The sequence below is a fragment of the Cyprinus carpio genome, chromosome A4 (assembly GCF_018340385.1).
Source record: "Cyprinus carpio isolate SPL01 chromosome A4, ASM1834038v1, whole genome shotgun sequence".
Lineage (NCBI taxonomy): Eukaryota > Metazoa > Chordata > Actinopteri > Cypriniformes > Cyprinidae > Cyprinus > Cyprinus carpio.
In genome coordinates this window covers 26,215,360-26,240,172 of record NC_056575.1, presented here as the reverse complement: position 1 = coordinate 26,240,172, position 24,813 = coordinate 26,215,360, and the positions used below count along the sequence as shown (strand labels likewise).

The 24,813-nt window shown below is 39.6% G+C and overlaps 1 protein-coding gene across 4 annotated transcripts in view; it reads right to left on the bottom strand.

Annotated features, from left to right (window-relative positions):
- The window catches only part of LOC109079857 (NACHT, LRR and PYD domains-containing protein 12-like), an 83,876-nt gene that overhangs the window by 42,271 nt on the left and 16,792 nt on the right, over nt 1–24,813 (bottom strand). For all 4 annotated transcript variants that reach the window (XM_042744992.1, XM_042744997.1, XM_042745002.1 and 1 more), the window contains one exon: nt 10,091–11,977. In XM_042744992.1, the coding sequence (XP_042600926.1) occupies nt 10,091–11,977 (1,887 nt within the window). The remainder of the gene's footprint in view (nt 1–10,090; nt 11,978–24,813) is intronic.

The window sequence follows — 24,813 nt, the reverse complement described above, 5'->3', positions numbered from 1 at the left end:
CGGTGGAAGGAGCCATTTAGGTGGCCCACGGTGAAGCCGATGGAGGGAGGAGCTATGGTGGAGGAAAGGTTGATGACTCAAGGGGGCCGACTGACAGTGTCAGAGCAGGTGGTGGTGGCGCCCGAGGCAGAGTTTGCTAATTAAGCAGTGCCCCTACTTTATTAACAACTTTCAGTAGTGTTTGCTAATTAAGCAGTGCCCCTACTTTATTAACAGCTCAAAGCGTACAAAGTGTAAACTGAAACTTCTACTGGATAGCTTTTAAAATTAGCAACAATTAACACATTTTACCTTAGTAGTCTTAAAAGTGCAGTTCAAACTCCTTACTAGCAAGAGCTCCTAATCTAGAACAACAAACACAGCACGTACACTACAGCTACAGATAAATACTTCTTGACCTATACTCACAGTAAAATCCCCTCAGTGTTCATATGTCAACATAAGAGTGTTATAAGTAACTGAAGCAGTGTTGCAGTTAATTAGATAATTAAGTTATGATTGACCCATAGTGATGATACCTGATATTAAGTTATGATTGACCCATAGTGATGATACCTGATATTACAGGGTGTCCGCGGGGTCTTAAAAAGTATTAAAAGTTGATAAATCAATTTAGAGAAAATTAAGGCCCTTAAAAAGTATTAAAAAGTCTTAACCTTTTGAGCGGTACGGTCCTACATATGGGATTCTAATTTCCGTGCCCCTGGGCGTATGGTCCCACAGATGGGATTTAGAACGTTCGGTGACGTCGCATAACTGCCAAATTCAAACTGCGTTTTCGCGCGTTGGCTGGCGCTGAGCCAGAGAGAAACATGTACTGCTCTTGTCATATTATCACAACTATGCAGTATTATTAACCACATAATGCATATTTTAGTTTTCAGACATTTAAATACACATAAGTACTAGTAAAACAATACATTTAGAGTTTGAAAAATACAGGCATATGTCTATGGAAGCAACGATAATAATCAATTCAAATTTAATTTGCAGATGTTTTTATATTCATATCAGATACACATAGTGTAAGTTACTATAAAGTTCACTCTATTCTTCACCCAGTTCATCGGCCACTTATTACTTGTATTTCGGGAGAAATCGATGAATTCACGTACTGTAAATCCGACTGACAGGACTCTCTGAACTGCAGCGCGGAAAAACATGGCGGCGCCCATCTCACATTACAGATCCCGATCAAGATCATTTAGAAAGGTTTTTAAACGACAAAACACACTCATTTACACATATTTATGAACCGGAATATCAGATTGTTCATGACATGGTATGCAAGTTTGTGAATATTTAAAATAAAAAAAAGGAAAAACGAAATAAAAGCAATCCATCTGTCATACAGTGTTATTGTAGACGTGGTGTGTCACGCGACAAGCCTGACACGTCGCCATGGAAACAGTAAGGGGAACGTTCTAAAATAACGGTCATCTTAAAAAAACTCACTCTGGGGGGACCGCTAGAATATTTTAAACTCACCACTGAAAAGGTTAAATGCCATTTACCAAAGTATTAAATTTTGTATCATCTTTTCATAATGTATATTTGTCCGAATAGTGAGGTTTTGTGTAGTTTATTTATGGAATCCCACAAGATTTGACGTCATCTGTTATGGCGCTCACTGACTGAATGCGCTGCTGCATGATAGTGCGGGGCTTGTTGATCCTGCTGTACAGGGCTTAATTTGTTACCGGATCCAGAACTTTCAAAATCTGATCCGGCACCTTATTTTGGCGGATCCCCCTCAAGTGCCAATGAAAGACATTCGTGTTGACCTGTAGCGTGCATGTGATATAGGCTTATTTCATGAAAAGTCTTATATTATGAGCACACTTGCCATCTACATTTGATAGTTTGTGTGGATTTATTTACTCATCTGGCCTAATATATTGAATAAATGTTTGCAGGAATTTCCTTTATTATAAACTTGAAAGCTGCAGGAATGAGTAAAACTATAGTGGCGCCTACAGGTGTACGCACTGTGCGTACCACGAGCACTTAGACTTTTTTTTCACAACAAAAACAAAACGTGTTTTTGAAAAATAAAGAAAACAAATATGATGCGCTTTCCTTCTCAGTTTCCTTGAACTTGTGGCACGGTCACAAAAATGAAACAGAACTTGGTGTAGACTTGTTGTGCAGTTTTTTTTATTTGGTTTTGTTAATATGTTCTTTATTTAAGTGAAATAGACTTATAAATGTCTAGGAATGTTTATTCTTTTTATATATGCTTTTTTCTCCATACACAGCTGCGCTGCATGTGATGTGATGATGTGTGAATACTTCTGATGTTTTGTGCTGCTATTTGCACATTTACTAAGTTTTAATTTATTTAAATCTAATTTAACCCTCTAATTTTGTTTGTTAACAGTTAATGATCAGTTAACGAGCGTCAGTTAGGAAAATTAACTGAAATGAACATCCCTAACTTTTGCCTGCTCGGATTGCCTGATCAAATAAAGAGAAAAAATCATTAAGATCTCTCTCATTGAACGCAGGCAACAATTTCAAATTACTAATTATATCAAAAGGACAGTCTGCGTGCTCACTAAATGATCTGCACTTACTTCAAAGTCTCAAACTCTCAACTTTTAACTGAAACTCTTGATTTTTTCCATTCTATGGCTAATTTTTGCTCATGTTTAATTTTCTCAAAGTCCATCTCACGCCGTTTCATCAATTCATCCAATTAACGTTTTTCTATTTCTATCTCACAAACACGCATCTCCTTTTTGTGCAACTGTTGCATTTCAAGAAGCTCTTTTTGCTGCTCAAACGATAACCCAACCAATGAAACTGATTTTTGAGCTGCAGGATTAACCCCAGCTGTGACTCGCTTCGACTTAAGTAAAATCTGAAGATCGCTCAGTTTGTTTCTTATCATTTCATATCATCTGTGCACACATTCTCCACCTCCCCACCTCATCTTAACAAAACCCTCTAACTAACTACTCCTAGTCTTTGTGCGCTCTCAAGAGTCAAGCCCTTTGAAGCACCCAAATACCGCTGGCATAGAACTGAACAAACAGCTCAGGACTAACACCACGGCAGTGCATTCGACCCAGGAGATACACAAAAATAATAAATTAAATTAAAAAAAAGAAAATGCAACTCGTTGCTACAACCTAACTGGGGAGTATAAATAAATAGGCTACACAGTTCTTAAACTGCAAGAACTTACCTTTTTCAGAGCTGACCAAAATACGAACCCACGCTCCAAACCAATCTTTCCGCCTGCTGGTCTCTCTCACTTAATTAATCAACCAAAAAAAATAAATAAAATAAAATCCCACATCAAACCAAATCAAACAAATTTAAATTGGACGAGCCCCCATATGTTACACTTGGCTCAAAGATGTAACATTAAGGGAGACGACATGGTGGAATAACTTAAAACATAATATTTAATACAACAAAATAGAACCAAAAACAACCACAAAAGTCAGTAGGCATATCAGTAATATCAATCAGTATGAAATCCAGCTGAATGGATGCACAAAGTGAAGTGTGGTCAGCGCTAGTGAATGGATGCAAAATATAATATAAAGCCACAGAATTGGAGCGCGACTCTGGCAAACTGCTCAACCAACAGAAGAGGAGCCGCCTCAACAAACTCTCGCACCAGGTTTAAATAACAGCCATAATGACAATCAGGTGCGCTCCAGTCACACTCCAATCATAGAACCTGCCAAAGAGAAAGAAACCAAAATACTCAAACCAACACAGCTCAATCCTAACATCACTGATGCACAGAGAGCTAACTTTAAGAATATTAAGATGTGTCGTCAATAAGTGGCCATTTGCACCAGCAGATTTTATGTTTTTCTTCTATTCTCCTTTCTTATTTTTTCAATCATGAATATCCACTTTAGAGCCCTGCATTTCAGCCCAGACTCGACGGGCTCTGGCTACACAGGCGTTATTATTTATGCAGGGCCAGACTTCGAGCTACAGCAACTGTCAAGACCGGCTCGACAGTGTTTAGTGTTCAGTAGCAGCAAGCGCAAGTGCAGGTGCCTTCAGTTCAGCTGGAAGAGATCCGTGTTCAAACGCACGCAAAAGTAATTACCATGAATTTGTCAGGGGGAAATAGTAAGGAGATATTTTAATTATTTAGTCAGTGTCACAGAGATGAAGTTTTTGGTGAAGTCATCTGCTCATTGGACACGCCTTTAGAGAGAAATGCATCTTTACGGATTACATTATTAAAGTGTTTTTGTTTTCGATTAGAATGATTTAATTTTAAAGTAGCCTAGTAATTTAAAGCTTTCTATATATATATTTGTCATGTCTGTAAGGCAATTATTCGCTGAGTTTCAGTTCATTTTTGTGAAGCGCTCCTTCTCAAGATGAGATGGCAGAAAGTGCATCCTGTTTGTCTTCTTTATTTTATAAAAGCACAGCGTTTTGTTGATATAGTGAGTGTAGCCTACACTTAAAAGTACACCTTCTGAAAAAAAGTTCTGAATGATGATGTATTACTCTTGTATTACCTTTATAAGCAAAAATGATTGAAGTGACGTGACATACAGCCAAGTATGGTGACCCATACTCAGAATTCATGCTCTGCATTTAACCCATCCAAAGCGCACACACACAGCAGTGAACACACACACACACCGTGAACACACACCTGGAGCAGTGGGCAGCCATTTATGCTGCGGCGCCCGGGGAGCAGTTTGGGGGTTCGGTGCCTTGCTCGAGGGCACCTCAGTCGTGGTATTGCTGGCCCGAGACTCGAACCCACAACCTTAGGGTTAGAAGTCAAAACTTTCTAACCATTAGGCCACGACTTCCCCTATTGCATAGGTTATTTTAAGTTGTTTCTACTGTTAGAAAAAAAAATGCAAGTGACCGCACTGGCGCCTTCATGTCCTGCAGAGCGCTTAGCTTACACTCTCCGCAAAAACGCTTGGATATATGCGCCTAACAGCACACATTTATCAAGGTTAAATGTTTAAACTAGCGTTGTGATATTGAACTGTTTTATAGATTTTATTTTAGGCAAGTCGTGATGAGTTGAGAAGGATAAACTGATCAAACATAGGCTATGATCATCTCACTGTCTGCCGATGGATGCCTGGTCATTACTAAAAAACAAACAACAACTTACATTTAACCAACAAAAAATGCTCCAAACTTTCTTCTAAATTAACTTAATAAAAAATTGAAATGAATTATAATCACTTTTGCATTACATACAAAACTGAATCATTCTAATAGCTTAAACAGCTGTTTTATGGAGAATTGAAAAAAGATGGGTTGGAGTCGGGCCAGTAATTCTGATAAATGGTCGGACAAGGACCGGGCTAGGCCAACACTGTTTTGTTCTCTGTTTTTTTTCCCTATGTGAGCATGCACATGATCAATGTATTTTCCCATTTTGTTGAGTTTAAAATGTGTGACATTCGTTCTGCTCTCACTGATCATTTGGTCCTCAGAAAAAAAAAAAAAAAAAAAAAAAACACCCAACTGAAATTCAGGACCTGATTAAATATAACTCTATTATATAGATTTGGGAAATGATTTTGCTGTTTTAAAATTTCATGGCTTTCCCAGGTTTTTATGACCGTATGAACCCTAATAAAAGCAACACGCTAATCACTTAAACTGGTCCATTAATGAGATTGCATGAATGCTCAGTTACCTCTTCCTCCTCTAATCACATGCCAGATCCGTTACCCCGCTTTATTTCGGGACCTCGCAATTAACAATTTAAGTACTGCCGCTCTCGCTGAATTTCTGACCATTACCGCATGCTCCCATCCGCTCCCGCAATTTTTTAATCCACTCACGCAATCATTCTAATATTGTATTTAATTTTTGCACATCAGGGCGCCACTATCAATCTGTGGGGTATTTAAATCCCTTTAGGATGGCAGTTCACTTTCGATTTCGCAATCGCACTGTGTAAAGGGAGCATATCTATATTTGTCAATGAGCTCGCTATCTGTTGAGGAGCAAATCCTCCAACATCTTGTCAGTCTTCTCTCCTTACTTTTGATCCATGATTAGTCAATCTGACTTCTGCAGCTCATGTTGGATGCAGGGTTGTTGTTGTTGTTGTTTCCATGAAATTGGGCTGCTTTAAAACTGTTGCAATGGGTTGATTTTCCCCAGTGGGTAAAAGGTTTGAAATATTGCATGAATTACATTTGGTTGAAATGCTTGCACTGAAACATTTTGCATTCTACCTGTAATAAAACTGTGCTAAATGTTGTGGGCCACACTAGTAGGAATCATTTGATCTGTGTTTATGATAAATTTTAGGGATGGAAATGCCATTTTTATATTTGATATGGTAATTGCGCTACTTTGGGCTGGTTTTTTTATCATTATTTTATTTATTTTTTTACTGGCATGGGCTTGGGATGCATAATTAAAAGGATGTAATAGTTGTGATCATTATTTTACCTTCCATGAACATTCACACTTGATTAGGTGCAGTAGTGACACCATCAAATCAAGCACTACGTAATCACAGGTAAACTGTCTGATCAGTCAGATGTTTGTCATGAGAAGAGTTCCACAAAACAGCCATGGTTTGCAGAGTGTTATAAGAGCTGATGTTTCAAATACATCTTTTGAATATATTGTGTGAACTCATTGTCCCATTAGCTCGGAGAGCTTTATTTTCCCTTCTCAATAAGTTTTGTCAGTTGTTTTGTTTATTGGTCTAATTCTTGTTTCTTGGGTTACATTGGTTAGTGACTCAGTTAATTATCTTGGGCTTCGTTCCCACTCTTCTAAATTATGTTGTATTGATAAGGAGTTATCACAAAGTAGGTCTGTTTAGTTGTGCTATCTTACAATCAATACATAGTAAATGTTATTTAAAGTGTCGCCGATGTAACCGGTTAAAACTTGGAGTGGCGATGAGGTCTTAAAATGTATTAGTCTTAAAAAATGTCTTAAATTTAACTCCATGATCCCTATATATACCCTTTATTAAGTTATGATTGACCCATAGTGATGATACCTGATATTAATGAGTAAAATCACTTAAGATTAGGAGAACAAACATTTGAAGTCACCATTTTGGTGATTAGTGTTGCTTTTTGTACGCAAAGAAAACAAAAATAACTTTATTCAACAATTCGTCTCCTCGGCGTCACCGTAGTGGCATTTTGGAAAGTATTCACTGAATGCAAACTGCGTATGCTGTTCTGTGTCAGCCGTACTGGCGCTACAGTGATGTGCAGGAGATGAATTGTTGAATAAAGTTGTTATTTTTGCTTTCTTTGCATACAAAAAGTATTCTCACTGCTTCATAAAATTCAGATTGATGGTCATGTCGAAACCCCAAGGTTGGCCGTTCCTTTGATGTTACAGTGTGATTACTCAATGAGGCTTTACGACCCATGATCCAATTCTAAGTTTGGCAAGGCACTACAGTGGCACAAATAAAGTATTCTGCAGAATAAGTCTTACTATTTTTGCTTTTATTTTGTGCTGTTGTTTTTGTTGTGGATTTTTAGTAGTATTGCATTTTTTTATCTGTTTAGCTTAAGTTTTATAATGAGTATTGATGTCTTAAGTGTCTCTCTGTTTTTACACAATGTTGTAGCATTCTACACAGATATAGCATTTTTGACAGCTGATGTCTTCATCTTTTCACAGTTTTAATGTCTTTCTGACATAATTCATTAAACCAATTTTTAATTCATTAATGCATCGACTTCACTATTGTTTGCTTTAAATCAGTCTTCAACAAAAAAGCTGACATCTTAACCTTATCTACAATTACAATTAACTGCGTGTTTTATCATTAGCAAAAACTGAACTGGCTTGAATCTCTTTACTGCGGAGCAATTACTCTACGCAATAAAATATAAGTGTCAAATATAAGTTATTTGACATATGTTTAGTCATGTTATGCATATTGTACCGATACATATCTATGTTTATGTGCCTGTTATGTGCTGTTCACTTTTACAGTGTTGCTAAATATTTGTTACTTTGTACAGTCTACTTTTTCCTGTGGCAAAACATGCATTTTAGACCATACATGTAATGACGAATAAGTGTGACCTGGATGCACCAGTAAGTTGTGAGATCTTTTTTTCCAATAAAATGATCCTGAAAATTAAGATATCAAGAAATCAAATACAGTGCATTAAGAGTGTCACAAAAAATTGCATAGCCTATGTTTTTTTTCTTTTGATAATTTGTTACTGAAGCTAAATATATTTAGTGTAGTCCTATTTATTTTATTCCTTTTATTTAGTACTTGATTTTTATTTTTCTCCATTCACAGAAGTGCTGCATGTGCACGATGTGAATCCTCATGTTCTGTTGTTTATGCTGTTATCTGCGCATATAAACCTAAAGCCCTGGGAGGGGGAATAAACAACAGTTGTGGTATTTTTAATGGGTCACAGACACCCATCTCTTAAAATTTTATTTCATTTTAATTTGACATTCTAATCTTAACAGTTAATGATTGACTAATGAGCAGCGGTTGTCAGTCAGGAAAATAATGTAAATTAACAAATTGCTCTCATAACAATTCTCCACCAGATATACTATGCTGCACACAAGTTCACGCTAACTTAAAAACTGGCAGTCAGCTCGAGATTTGATCGTAGCCACTGCTCATGTCCATATTGATTAATAAGCTTTGCATGGTAAGATTAGGTAAGGTAAGGTAAACTTTACTGTCCCACATTAAAGTATTTGTCTTGGGCCATCACCCATGCTGCAGTCAGCTCACAATTAGCACACAATAATCAACTACACAAACTATACAACCAAAAATTACACAACAATAAATAAATAAACCTAATACTGTATCTAAAAAAACACACACACACAATTACAGCTCCATACTGCCACTATTTAACAAATTTATAGACATAGGAATAACGTACTTGGGTTACCGTACTTGGCAAATGTCATGCCTTTCACTTTCACGTTCAAATAACAGACATGCATATGAGCTAGAATCATTTAGTTGCTTATTTATGAAATGTGTCATGGCTATAACAGCATCATCTGTACTTCTATTGCTCCTATATGCAAATTGAGATGGGTCTGAAAGACAGCTAACCTCTGTTTTAACAAAGTTAATCATAATTTTCTCAAAACACTTCATTACTACTAAAGTAAGTGCCACTGGACGATAGTCATTATTCTCCTTACAGCTAGCCTTTTCTGGGAAAGGGATAATCATAGAACTCTTCCAAATTGAGGGAACTGTATGTGTGTCTAAATACTTCTGGTAAATGGGACACCAGGCTTCTGCCAGCTCTTCACTGCAAGATTTCAATAGTCGCCCAGAGATGCCATCTGGCCCAGAAGCCTTGCTGGAACAGACACGTGAAAACAGTCTTTCCACCATATGCTGGTCAATGGTTATAGAATCAGATACAGATGATATCTGGGCTTGGGATGCATAATTTTGCACAGGAGTTTCCTGCTCCTGTGAAAAATCTCTTACTTCAAACCTACAATAAAAATCGTTCAACTCATTTGCCTTTGCCCCCTCATATATCACATTGTTAGAGCTTTTAGCTGGAGCCATATTTGTCATATATTTCATAGAGTCCCATATTTTTTTCAGAGTTCATAGTCGAACAATGAATTTTAAATTTCTCCCTCTCTTTCCTCCTAGCTACCCTTAATTTGTAGTTCAATTCTTTCTGAGCATCTTTCATAGCTACAAGGTCCCCTCTCACAAATGCCTTTTTTTCCATACTATGCACACTTTAATTTCCTTACAAATATACAATTTATTATTTGGATATATAGTTATTAATTTTTTGGTAATGACCATACGCCCAATTGTCTGTCACTCATTCATTTTGTAAATGAGGACCACTCTCTGTTTAAATCTAGGATAAAGATACATCTCTTCAGCCAAGTATCCACATTATACATCTTATATTGTAACCTTGTACTCCAGTTATATCTGATTAAATATGGATAATTACTCCTAATTGTAATGCAGAAACATTCATTGTCTGTGAAGCTGCTTCGCATCAGTGCCTATTGTGAAAAGTGCTATACATATTAACATGAACTCAATTGAATTGTATATGAAAGTAAAGAATCTCTGACTCTGACATGAATTAATACTCACAGAGCTTTTCTGTAGTTCATCACAGCTGGTATCAGCCTCCGTCTACCCTCATCTGTTGTGTTGTATTTCATGGGCTCAAACTTGTCTAGCACCTCTTCTGACATCTGAAGCATGTAGGCTATTGCTGAGCAATGTGCAGCAGAGAGTTTATTATCTGAGACTTTGTCTGATTCCAGAAACACCTGGATCTCTCTATATAATGTCTGATCATTTACTTCCAGTAGACAGAGAAACAGGTTGATGGATCTGTCAGCTGAAAGATGATTATAACAATCATTCAATGGCAGGATTGATCTGTCAGCTGATAAGTAAAATCTCTTGATCCTGTCTTTAATGTACTGTGTGGTTTCTCTGATGGTCTCTGAGCTGTTCTCTGTTTGTGTCAGCAGATCCTCTAAGAGTCTCTGATTGGACTCCAGTGAAATGCCTAGCAGAAACCGCAAAAAAAGATCCAGGTGTCCATTTTCAATCTGAAGGGTTTGATCAACTGCTGACGTTAATAGCTCATACAAAGTGTTTTTCTTAGATGTGTAACTATCATGTTTGTCATCCAAAAACTCTGAGTTCTTCATCAGGTGACAGTAAAACTCATAAAAAGCAGCTAGAAACTCTTGAAAGCTCAAATGTATGAAGCAGTACACTTTCCTGTGAAGAATCACAGATTCCTCTTTGAAGATCTCAGTGCAAATCCCAGAATAAACCGAGGCATCAGTGACATCTATGCCACTCTCTCTCAGGTCCTCCTCATAGAACATCACATTGCCCTTCATCAGCTGTTTGAAAGCCAGTTCAGCAAGTTTCACAATCACTTTTCTGTTGGACTGCAGGAGTGTCTCTCTGTCTCCGTCTTCATACTTCTGATTCCTCACGTTGATCTGAATCAGCAGGAAGTGGATGTACATTTCAGTCAGAGTTTGAGGGATTTCTGCTCTCAGATTTTCTTCCAGGAGCTTCTGAAGCACAGTGGATGAGATCCAGCAGAATACAGGGATGTGGCACATGATGTGGAGGCTTCTTGCTCTTTTGATGTGTGAGATGATTCTGCTGGCCTGATGCTGGTCACTGATTCTCTTCCTGAAATATTCCTCCTTCTGAGGCTCATTGAATCCCTGAATTTCAGTCAGACGGTTGATGTATTTGGAGGGGATCTGATTGGCTGCTGCTGGTCTGGAGGTGATCCAGATGAGAGCAGAGGGAAGCAGCTCTCCTTTCATCAGGTTGGATATTAACACATCCACTGTTGAAGTCTCAGTCACATCAGAAATTTTCTGCTCATCTGAAAATATCAGTGTGATTCTGCTTTCATCCAGACCATCAAAGATGAACACAACTTTACACTCCTCATAAATCTTTGAGTCCAGATCTTGAAGTTCAGGATGAAAGTCCAGCAGAAGTCTGTGAAGACTGTACTGATGATCCTTAATCAAGTTCAGCTCTCGAAATGGAAGCACAAACATAAAATCTACATCTTGATTGACCTTTCCCTCGGCCCAGTCTAAAATGAATTTCTGCACAGAGACAGTTTTTCCAATTCCAGCCATGCCTTTAGTAAGAACATTCTTGATTTGGTCTTTGTCCTCACATCCTGGTTCAGGTGAGGCTTTAAAGATGTCATTGCAGCAGATTGGAATGTCTTGTGAGTGTTGTTTTCTGGCTGTTTTCTCCATTTGAAAAACCTCGTGTTCTTCATTCACCCTTTGACTCTCTCTCTCTATGAGGTAGAGCTGTGTGTAGATCCTGTTCAGCAGGGTTTGGTGTAGGTTAATTCCCTCAAATAAGCTCTCATATTTGTTCTTCATGCTGGTTTTATGTTGGTCTTTGATTCTCTGTAGTTCATAATCTACTGGGTGGTGAGAATCCTGCTGCGGGTCTCCTGTCTGATCATATCTATCCACACAGCAGAAACAAGAACAACAACACAAAGAATGAATGTGAATGAATGGCAAGATTTTGTAATAAAGCCATGTTTTTTTTTTTGTTTTTTTGTTTTTTTACAGGACCAGATTCATTTTATACAGAAACTATACCAATTTGATCTGCAAACCCATACACCAGGGGTGCCCAAACCTGCTCCTGGAGTGACGTTGCCCTGCAGAGTTTAGCTCCAACCTGCTCCAACATACTTGCCTCAAAGTTTCTAGTTAGTCTGAAGACCTTGATTACTTTGGTTCAGATGTTTAATTAGGGTTGGAGCTAAATTTTGCAAAACAGTGGCCCTCCAGGAGCAGGTTTGGGCACCCTTGCCATACACATATGTAAAATATGCACATATATGAAATATCTGCATGTAAAATATCTGCTTATATAGAGTAAAAACATAAATGTACATATATGAAGAGCCATATATGAAACCTATTAGAAATTGGAACAATTTCTTATATTGACATATACATTTATATCATATAATATATATATATATATATATATATATATATATATATATATATATATATATATATATATATATATATATATATATGTAGGTATATATAATACATATTTTGACATATATGTCTCTTATTATTTTATTGCACATAAGGAACAGTATGATTGCATTTCAGCCCAAATTACATTTCTATTCAGAGGACTCTGTCATTGGGCCAGTGGATACTGTTAGGTTAGAGGCTATCCCTCTAAGTTATGGAGCGGCATGTGGGAGGAAAAGAGACAGAAGAGCCGACAGTTTGGTTTAGGAAATGAAAACATTGAATGCCACTGCAGAGTACTTTACTCTCTAATATTAGTCTTACTAACAAACAGGATGAACTGACTCTTTTGTTAAGTAACAGAATGACATGGCTAAATGTTCCATGCTATGCTTTGCCGAGACCTGGTTGAATGAGAGTGTTCCGGACTCTGCGTTATATCAGCCAGGATTCTTCTTATTCCAAGCAGATGGTACTTCAAATTCACTGAAGTGAAAAGGCAGTGTTGTCAGACTTACCAATACTTCGGTACCAATTCAATACTTACATTTTAAAACTGTAACAATACCAGCCTTTACACAGTACTGGTAGTATGGAGTAACGACCTGCTGACAGGCGGCTGCTTTCTAAGCTCCTATATTTGTGTGAGTACAGTTAGTGACAATAAGGACTGCCCAATGCCCCAGGGCCAGCTTAAGGACACTCAGAACAGTTTACGGATTTGTCACTGGCCTGATCAGGGCAATGCTGCGTCCCCACGAATGTTTATAATTTGCACATGTTTTAATGACTTGCCAATTTAAACATTAAATCGATTTGAAAGCATTCAAGCACAAGAAGACGCGCAAGACGACTCAATTCTGTATTTGTGCATTCTGTGTGTACAGCGTGCGCACACAGAGCTGTGTCTCTGCCAACGTGTGAACCCCTAATTTTTTCCGGCATCTTCTTGTGCTTTAACGGACGAATACATACAAAAATATGTCACATACCCGTCTTGGCGAGTATCCGCAGAAATGGTTGGTTACGTCTTAAGTGTACTTAAACCGCTGAGACAGAAATCAGATGTGTCACTATATTGAACCCATGCATTGTGTTTACAGTGACTGTGCCTAATTTACTAGTGACTGTCAGTGTCTTTAACCTTTTCAGTGGTGAGTTTAAAATATTCCAGCGGTCCCCCCAAAGTGAGTTTTTTTAAGACGACCGTTATTTTAGAACGTTCCCCTTACTGTTTCCATGGCGACACGTCAGGCTTGTCACGTGACACACCGCATCCACAATAACACTATATGACAGATGGATCGCTTTTATTTAGTTTTTCCTTTTTTAAATTTCAAATATTCACAAACTTGCATACCATGTCATGAACAATCTGATATTCCGATTCATAAACATGTGTAAATGAGTGTGTTTGGTCGTTTAAAAACCTTTCTAAATGATCTTGATCGTGATCTGTAATGTGAGACGGGCGCCACCATGTTTGTTCGCGCTGCAGTTCAGAGAGTCCTGTCAGTCGAATTTACAGCTCGTGAATTCATCAATTTCTCCCGAAATACAAGTAATAAGTGGCCGGTGACCTGGGTGAAGAATAGAGTGATCTTTATAGTTACTTACACTATGTGTATCTGATATGAATAAAAAAACATTTGCAAATTAAATTTGAATGGATTATTATTGTTGCTTCCATAGACATATGTGTGTATTTTTCAAACTCTAAATGTATTGTTTTACTAGTATGTATGTGTATTTAAATGTCTGAAACCTAAAATATGCATTATGTGGTTAATAATACTGCATAGTTGTGATAATATGACAAGAGCAGTGTACGTCTGTCTTTGGCTCAGCGCCACCCAACGCGCGAAAACGCAGTTTGAATTTGGCAGTTATGCGACGTCACCAAACGTTCTAAATCCCATATGTGGGACCATACGCCCAGGGGCACTGAAATAAGAATCCCATATGTGGGACCGTACCGCTCAAAAGGTTAATGTAAAAAAATTATTTTAAAATGATTTTACTGGTTTAAGTAAAGACTACAGAAATGTAGGTACCGTGACAATACTATGCTAAACTGTTTCATTTTATTTATTATTTGAAGGCCAAATACCACTAATGTTGTGTTTTTGTAATGTTAAAAGGTGTAAAAAAGGAATTAATGTTAAAGTATTATTGTATTTTTTACCGTGGTATTGACTTGGGTATCAAATATAATTTACTTTTATCAGTACCGACTACTATATTTTTGGTATTGTGACATTCCTATGTAAAGTCTGAGGCATTTATTTCTGTGTGATTCAGCGGTGGTACACAGATATAAAGGTAATCTCAACGGCAGCTGCAGACCTTTTTACCTGGCCAGAGACTCCTGTTATTTTGGTTGCTGTGTATATTCCACCTCAAGCAGCAGCTAATGAGGCAGCTCAACAGCCGGCTGCCCATATTATGCAGCTAGAAAATTCATATTCAGACTCGACAATATTGTTTCTTGGGAACTTCAATCATGTTGATATGAGGAGGACATTGCCCAGATTCAAACAGAAGATTAAAGTGTTGACTAGGTTTAATAAGATCTTATATCAATGTTATAGTGTGTTTCCTAATGCTTTTCACTCTGTGTCTTGGGCTCCATTGGGGCAATCAGACCATACTTTAATTTTTCTCATTCCTGGCTATCGAAGTAAATCTAAATGTATTATACCAATTAAGTGAAATGTCAAGGAATGGTCTTACAAAATAGAAGAAAATGAAGTCAGGAATCTGCTATATAGAACAGCAGGAAGCCAGCAGGCCCTGACTCCATATCATTTGCAATGTTAAAGTGGAGTGCTTACATCCTTGCCCCAATATTTACTGATATATTAAACTGGTCGTTAAGAGTAGGCAGGGTCCCAGCATGTTTTAAAGCAGCCATTATTATTTCAGTGTCAAAAAGGCAGAATATTAGTTGCTTAGATGATTACAGACCAGTTTCCCTAACTTTGGTTGTTATGCATATCTTTGAATGATTGGTAGTTAGGAATTTAATTTCTACAATCTGTCTGGATTCACACCAATTCACCTATTAGCCTAACAAGTCAAATGATGATCCCCTGGCTCTGTCTTCGTTAAATTTTGCAACACCTTGAAGCCCCTGATACCTACAGTATGTCAGGACTCTTTTGTGGACTATAACTGGAACAACTGTATTGAATGCAGATTTAAACTTTTTGATAAGTTAAAGCAATTGGGGGTTCAACACTCCCTTGCTCTTTGGATTCTGGATTTTCTGCAGTATAGATTACAAGTACTTAGAATTAATAATACATTTAAGAGTCCTAAGACAATAAATGTGGGGGCTCCACAAGAATGTGCAATGTCACCATTATTGTATTCTGTGAATGCTAATGACTGTGTCTCACACTGTAAATCAGTGCAAATTTTTAAGTTTGCAGATGATATTAAATTGATTGGTCTAATAACAGGCAATAATGAATAGGACTATAGAAGGGATGTGTCTACATTAATTGAATGGAGTTTTACCAATAGTCTTTAGGTGAATGCCCTAAAAAAAAGGAAATGGTGATTGATTTCTGAAGGAGGAAAAATACTGTTTTGCCATTAATTATTAATGGTCAGGACATTGAAAATGTACAAAGCTTAACCAAAGGTAACTATTACAACCTTATAGTAAAGTGTTACTATTATATTTATATATCCCATAAATTTTTATCATAAACATATTTTACTTACATTTAATTATTTATATGTAAAACACATACTTAGACTCTGACATATATATTAATGACATATTTGCCACATGTATGTAAATAATGTGCTATGCATGTATGTGTGATTTGTGTATTATGCTTACAAAGACATATTTGTTTTGGGTATTAATAATTATATATGAGTATGTCAAAATATGTATTATACAAATAAAAAGTTCATTTGGAAAAGACAATAAATGGCAAGTTTAAAAAAAAAATGAACTGACTGCCGCAAGTTATTCTTCACATATAGCACGTTCTGAACCCTAAACACGTTTCGTCACAAAAACTGGTACAGTCCACTGTCATCGTGAATTCATGTTTTACAGCAGAAGCACGAACACAACCCAATAAGCCCATTTTAACGAATCAGTGTGCAGTATTCAGGTCAGGTGACAAGGCTGCTAGTCACTTTGAAAAGATGAGTTTTGTCTAAAGGATTTTTGTCAAAGCTGACTAAAAGTGATCGAGGATAGATAATTTTGACAAACTTGATGAACCTGTGATATCTTCTTCAGGGCATAAAAAGAAATAATAACCTGAACTTTTTCACAGAACCTTGCTAAAGCAGAACATTACAGTGGCGAGGGAAAAGCTCCCTGTATTATGTGTAATCACGACAACAAAGTTTGTCAGGCGTCTACATTGTCAGCTGAGGAGATTATAAAGATTAACTGAATGTTATCTCCTTTTGCTACAAAAGAACAATATATATATATATATATAGATATATATATATATATATATATATATATATATATATATATATATATATATATATATATAACATACTTTCAGTTAACTTTAATTTTGTAAGTTACCTATATTTTTTTGAGTTATTATTACTAGGGCTGTCAAATGATTAATCGCGATTAATCGCATCCAAAATAAAAGTTTTGTTTACATAATATATGTATGTGTACAGTGTATATTTATTATGTATATATAATATACACACATAAAGTATATATTTAGAAAAATATTTGCATGTATATACATTTATATATTTATATTCTTATATTGTATATATATTATAAAATATATTTAATATATAAACATAACATATTCTTCTAAAATATATACATGCATGTGTTTGTATTTATATAAACATAATAAATATATACAGTATACACACATATAATGTAAAAAAAAACTTTAATTTTGATACGCAATTAATCATGATTAATCATTTGACAGCACTAAATAACACAAAAAAAAGAAATGAACTGTAATTTGACCGATACTAAATCAAAAACAACAAAAAAAAACGTCTCAGGTTACGAATGTAACCATGGTTCCCTGAGTAGGGAACGAGACACTGCGTCCTCTAGGGGTCGCTATGGGGAACACCTCGTCGTGACCCGTGTCTGAAGCATACAAAAGAAAAAAACAAACACAAACGAGTTGGCCGGGTGACAGCCCTCTGACGTCACTACCGGTGCGACTATAAAACAGGCATCGGGAAAACACGTCATTCACTTCTTCGTCTGAAGCTTGCGTCCGAAGCATGGCAGGGAGCTAGAGGACGCAGTGTCTCGTTACCTACTCAGGGAACCATGATTACATTCGTAACCTGAGACGTTCCCTTTCAAGGGAACTTCGAACTGCGTCCTCTAGGGGTTAACGCTATGGGGAACAGTATACCCACGCCGCCATGCTGAGGGGAGTGCAGGTCCAGAATCATGGCGAACACTAAGTACCAACTCTACCATTTCAATGGGAGTTGCCCCCGGGACGTTTAGACGGCTGTCTGTGACAATACCCTTTATGGCCAAAGGCCTAAGCTACATACCCAACTTAATTGTTAGGGCCTCAGCCGGTGGTAGAGCTAAAGGCTTGGAATCAGGCCAGATTCCTTTAAAGGGATACGGCTAGGAACCTAGCATTTTATACTAAGTCTAGCCTGTCACACAGGGGCTACATCTTGCTTCCGCAAAAGCTTGCTGAAGGAGCTGTCTCAACAGATCTCCAGTAGCAACACCCTGTTTAGATAGGTATCCGAGGATACATGGGTGGAGTGGCGCCCAAGATGAACGGGGCTTTTTACCCAACTCAAGAAAGGGCACGAAGCAACCGCGCGAAGCCCTCACCATATAGGATTTTAGAAAGAACGCAGAGTACTAGCGTGCAAACTTACCACAGTGTGGATTTCAGAAAGTGTGCAAAGACTTCACGTGCACACTTACCATATCATGGTTCAAATACTGTTCTAGGGAAGGGCTCTCGTGGCACTCTGATAGAGCAGCTCATAGATGGAATGGTGCATCTCAAAAAAGTGTGTTTGAGAGTCATCAACTCGATCTGTGGAAATAATGCTGGAGCGCTCTGGGAAAAACAGTGAACTCAGTCTCATATGAGAGGAGAACTCCTGAATCCAGAGTAGCACGCTCATAGGCGACCCTTCTTGGAAAAGGGGAGCGCTGCTAAACTACCACGGAAATCGCCCCGAATAGCCCCTCATGTTGAGGGAAGCGATGCTTGAAGTGTATAAACAAATACACACTGGCTGAAATGGAGCCCAAGGAACCAAGGTCTAATCATCTCAAGAAAGGGAACGAGGCGGAGCGCGTAACCCTACCATACAGGATTTCAGAAAGTGCGCAGAGTCTTGCGTGCACACTTACCAATATGTGGATTTTTAGAAAGTGCGCAAAGTGTTCACGTGCACACTGACCACCATGTGGTTTTCAGAAAGTACACAGAGCTTAGCGTGTGTACCTAAAGGTTCCTAAGCATCGCAGAGGCGCTGAACCGCACGGGAGAGGGCAAGCTCGAATTTTTTTATAAACCTCTAGCGAGGGGAGCATCACCTGAGGCAGCATATACAAGAAGACTTCTGTAACTGCCACCTTTCACTTCCCGCTGGATGCGACAGCACCTAAGCGGCCAGGAGACCCCTCAGGGTGACCTGGCCGGACATCCATGAAATTCCCTGCAGTGCTGTGCCAGGCCTGATGATCAAGGAGGCTCCCGCAGAAACCTATGATCTCAGCCGCCTAATACCGGAACATGAAGCCGGATGGCTGGTGCTGACGAGTGTTTAGTAAAGACTGTAACTGAGCACTGCAAAGGAAACTCACAGAGTTTATTAGTAGACACATAACCACCAGCAATTTACACATAAGTATATACAGAAAGGGTTATCTTTATACTCCCACCTCCCTGCGCTGGAGCCCCGCTCAAGGGGCGCCTCCTTTTAGTCCGGACCATCAGTAAGGTGGTTGCTATGAACATAGAACCAGCCAAAAACATTATAGGTCCAGCATAGGAGACTGTTATGCGTTAGAGGTTTCCCACCTAACCTCGATCGGGTGGAGAGCTGGTGGTTACAGGGGGAATTAGGAAGGGGAGGATAAAAGCAGAAGTTAAAAATCCCTAAAGGGAACGAGTAGATACCTCAGTATCACTCTGACTCAGACGAGAACGCTGCCTCGTCTGGATCACATCCCTTAGGTTCTGCTTACCCCTTTGTGACCCACAATTCCTCTTAACCCTGCCCGTAGGTGGGGGAGGAGCGTGAGTCGCGACACTAGCCTTCTGTGCCCGTCTTTGATCCTCAGATCGAGACAGGCCAGGACCCCTATGTTGTTCGGGCTCAGACCTGGACCTTCGTGGAACGAAGGATCTGAAAGCAGCGGAGTGCGCCTTCGTCTCCCCGAACTTCTCGATCACCGTCTCAACGGAAATACCGAAAAGTTCAGAAGGCGAAACCTGAGCATCGAGAAGAAAGCCTTTTTCTTTCTTCCCAATGTCTGCCAGGTTCATCCACAGATGTCTCTCCGCCACCACCATGGCCGCCATAGTCCTGCGCTTGGCAGAGGCGGCCTTCTTGGTAGCCCGGAGAGAGGCCTGTGGTGCGGCGCAGCTCGGCTACCTGATCAGGAAAAAGGGCTTTCGCCTTTATCCAGGTCTCTTAGCAGATCAGTCTGATATGCTTGAAGCATTTATTTTGTAATAAAGCCACAGCCTGACCTGCTGCTGCGTATGCCCTGCCATTTAAGCAAGATGCATTGCTTGAAGGGGCTTAGATGGCAAGGAGGGAGATTAAGAGAGGATGTCTCCCCGCAGAATGAAAGCTCTTTCTGCAGGGGGCATCCTCTCATAGCCTTTTCGCGCATCGCCTCGATGTCGGCAAAACTCTTATGCTGAAACCGATGGATGCGAGAAGAAAACGGCCTCTTTCATTTCCTTTCGATCTCAGTATGGAGATCAGGCAGAAATGGAAGGCTCACCTGAGCTGGAAGGGCTATGGTCGGAAAGATAACGCTCATCGAGGCGCGATCCATAAACTCCAACAGCTCTACATACGCAGAGCAGGAGAATTGAGAAGGCTCAGCCTCAGCTTCTTCACCATCCTCAAAATATCTCCTGCTTTTTCCTGGGTAAAAACCCAGCAGAGCACTAACCTCAGTATCAGAAGTGTTAAAGATATAACATCATCCTCCCGAGGCTCTCTCTCGTCCGACGCCATTATGAGCGCGAAAGGGAAAGTCCCTCTTTAAACCATTCAGACAGATCCACCTGAAATTCTCACGAGCTCATTCTCCTCCATGCCTCAGCAACGGCGGGTCCTGAACCGCGGGAAGCAGATGGCTGCCTTTTTTTTTTTTTTTTTATTTCGGAAAGAGAGACGAACGAGAGCGGAGCTTTTTCCTTAAAAAAAAACGCTCGCAATGCACGCAGATTGCCTCCTCAAAGACATCGCGTGCGTGCTCTTTACCCAAACAAATCACGTAAAGATCGTGTGTGTCATCGGGTGTCAAATAATGCCGACACGGATGCACACATTGTCTAAACGCTTGCTAGTAGTCGCCATGATAGACAGAGAAAGAGCGCTCTTACCGGTCTTTCAGATGCACGCTTCAAACAAAACAGTCAGTGAAGACGAAGAAGAGAATGACGTGTTTTCCCGATGCCTGTTTTTTATAGTCGCACCGGTAGTGACGTCAGAGGCTGTCGCCGGCCAACTCGTTGGTGTTTTTTTCATTTGTATGCTTCAGACACGGGTCACGACGAGGTGTTCCCCATAGCGACCCCTAGAGGACGCAGTTCGAAGTTCCCTTGAAAGGGAACACATTATGAAAATAAATTTTATGAAAGTTAATTTTTGCAAATTGACTCTTTATATATAAACATATATAAGTTTATATGTCAATATATGAAATTGTTCTAATTTCTAATAGGTTTCATATATAGCTGTGCAAATATACACATTTATGTTTTTACTCTATATGAGCATATATTGATATTGTATATGAACATATATTGATATTGCATATTATTTATTTATTGCCATAACCTAGTTGTTTGGAATTTTACTTGGTGAGCTCATCAACAATGATAACATACATTGAGAAAACGACACACATACATAAGTACATATATAGTATAGATATATATCCTTTCAGTAACAGTTTACTTTAAGGCACTGGTCTCAAACTCAATTCCTGGAGGGCCCTGCAGAGTTTAGCTCCAACCAGCTACAACTCACACCTGCTTGGAAGTTTCTAGTAATCATGAAGACCTTAATTAGCTGGATCAGGAGTGTTTGATTAGGTTTGGAGCAAAATTGTGCAGAGCTGTCGCCCTCCAGGAATCGAGTTGGATGTGAGGATTCAAACGTGAGACATAAATCTTATCAATAGTGGAAAACTCACAACCAATAATTTTCGAGGCAGTCTGCACAAATCTGAAATCTCTGCTGAGCTGTGGAGCTCCCAAACCACACTGTAATACAGAAAGTCAGCATACTTTCAATCACAGTTACATAAAAATTTAACATACCAACTTTAGATATGCCAAACTTTTTAAACTGTCTCAAGAAAAAAAGCTTTTGATGGTAGATTTTAATAATGCCTCTTAGGTTGTCCCACTTCAAGGATGCAGAGATGGTTGTCCTACAAAAAAGAGGTGTGAACTTGCAAGTGAGATGTCAGACACTGTAATACACTCTGGCCTGTGGTGACGAGAGCAGACTGTCATTATTCATGGGTAACACAGGAAGGAATAGGAATACTCATAGTAATAACATAGGTTTCATAGACCAGGGGTCTATGAGCCAGGGATTAGAGGACAGAAGATTTTCTAAGGACCCTTTCATAATTATAAAAGTGTTTAAGATAAAGTTAAAAAAATGGGTGGTTGCACCTTGCCTGAACTATTGCTCGTGTTTTTGGATTTCCCCTCTTGTCAAACCCTCTGGATAACTTTTGCTGTCGGCTGACTCACGCCCATTTTGATTACTCTTTTGTCTTGCCCTCAATATACCTGTTTGCCATTGTCAGAACCTTGCCTGTTTTATGACCACGCCTTTAAATAAAAGCTTTGCAAATGGATCCACATGTCTCACGTCTTGTTTGCCCCGTAACAGAATACTTGGCCACGCAAGGGATCCAGCAGCATTTCTTAAGGACATTGGCCAGGTGTGGACATTACAAGACTATTATTAGCCCTCGAGCAGGGCACACGATCACTCGAGGACTATGTACAAGAGTATTAGGATCTCTCTTATTTCTCTGATCTGCCGGACTGTGTCCTGATAGACTTTTTCTGCGACGGCATTAATCAGCCATTAAAGTCAAAGTTTTTCACGAGTCACGTCACATTTTAGTTGATCTTCCAGAGTCTTGTCGCATTTAAGTTGATCTTCCAGAATCACTTCACGTCACAGCTGATCTTCCAGAGTCTTATCACATCACAGCTGATTGTCCAGAGTCTTTTCATGTCGCAGCTGATCACCCAGAGTCTCGTCTCATCTCGTCTCGTCGCAGCTGGTCATCCAGAGTCTCGTCATGTCGCAGCTGATCATTCAGAGTCATGTCACTTCCTGTTTGTTGCACCCATATCTCTGAGGTCAGTTCGTCAGTATTCCTGACTGGCATCCAGCATGGAGGCTCTACCGCTGGTGTCAGCAGGCGCAGCTGGTATCCCCAAATCCATTCACTCTGGCTTTCATGTTCCTGAACTGACTCCCCTGTCTGAAGCACTTCCCTTGTTGATGTTTGCTCTATGGTGTGTTTGGGCTGCATACACCACCACAGAACCTCGAGGTGGAGGCGCTCGCTTCAGCTCCTTGCATGGTGGTGGCGCCCAGTAATGCACTCTCAGCCTGTAGTGTTGCGGTCGAGGAGACCATTACTGAACTCTCCGTTTCCTGATGTTACAGCTGTAGAACCTTCAGGGGTGGCTGCATCCACTGCAGAACCTCCAGAGGTGTCAGTGGTATCCATTTATGAACTGTCTGCCTGCCCAGCCATGGCCAAGGAGGCCATTTATAAACTCTCAGTCTGCCCTTTCGCGGTCAAAGGGACCGTTGCTGAACTCTGTACCTGTCCTGTTAAGGAGAATGTTAATGATCTTTCCCTGTTTCCTGTTGATACTGCTGTAGAACCTCCAGAGGTGGTGGCATCTGCTGCAGAACCTCCAGAAGTGTCAGTAGTACCCACTTATGAACTAGGGATGCACCGGTTGACCGGCCATAAATCGGAACCGGCCGGTTTTTGCTTAAAATAAGCGATCGGCAATCGGACGGTTTTTGGTGTTTTTCGGCCAATTTTTCTGGAAGTGCGCCCGCATTCACAGACTACATTGTAATCATTCGCTATCATGTCATTTGTGTGGAAGTATTTCGAAATCTGTGCGCAGGAGGTCATCTGCTCCGCCCTGGTGGGCTTCTGCTCCGTCTGCTCTGCCCTGGTGGTCTTTTGCTCCTCCGTGGTGGTCTTCTGCTCTGTTTTCTCTGGCCTGGTGGTCTTCTGCTCCTCCATGGTGGTCTTCTGCTCCATCTGCTCCGGGACTGGAGCTAAGTTGGTAAGATTAATTTCTTACACTTTTATCTCCATCACCAACCACATCCACATCCTTACTTTCACCAGATGTAACACTATCCATGTAATCAGAAGCCCGCCGTGGCAGATTTGACGAGCACTTTCTGGCCGGTCATGACCCCCAGAAGTCTCCCCTTTTTTCCCAACCTTCACATGGAGTTAGTGAGATCGTGGGACAAGCCATATTCAGCTTGGCTTCATCTTTTTCAGCATGTGGATTATGCTAATGTCAAGGTTGTGGTTGAGTGTGGATATGCAAGGATGCCCCCTGTAGAGGAGATGCGAATGAGCTATAGTCTAGTAGTCTTTTTTAAAGACTTTTGCTCTGCCATCTAGACCGTTTCAATCCAACTCGCATCTGAATAGCAAGGCGTATGTCCAGGTCAAGCTGGTGGAGTCTTGCACTCAGTAGCTGTGTTACAAGCTTATCAAGCTGATTTGCTTAGAGATCTAGATGAGGGCAAGGCTTCATCCCTTTGAGGCAGTCAAGGAACTGCGCCGCAGCACAGAGTTGGCTCTTTGCACTACTGAATAGACTGCTGCTGCCATTGGGTGAGGCATTTGTGGTTAAATCTTGTGGACATCGGGAGGAAGGGGAAAACCTTTCTTCTTTTCTTATTTGCATTAGTTAACGTGTTATTGTGACAAAAATGTGAAAACATTTACTAGTTTGGTTGCATCAAATTTTCATAAGCCGCAAGGATAGACGACTGGTTTTGGGT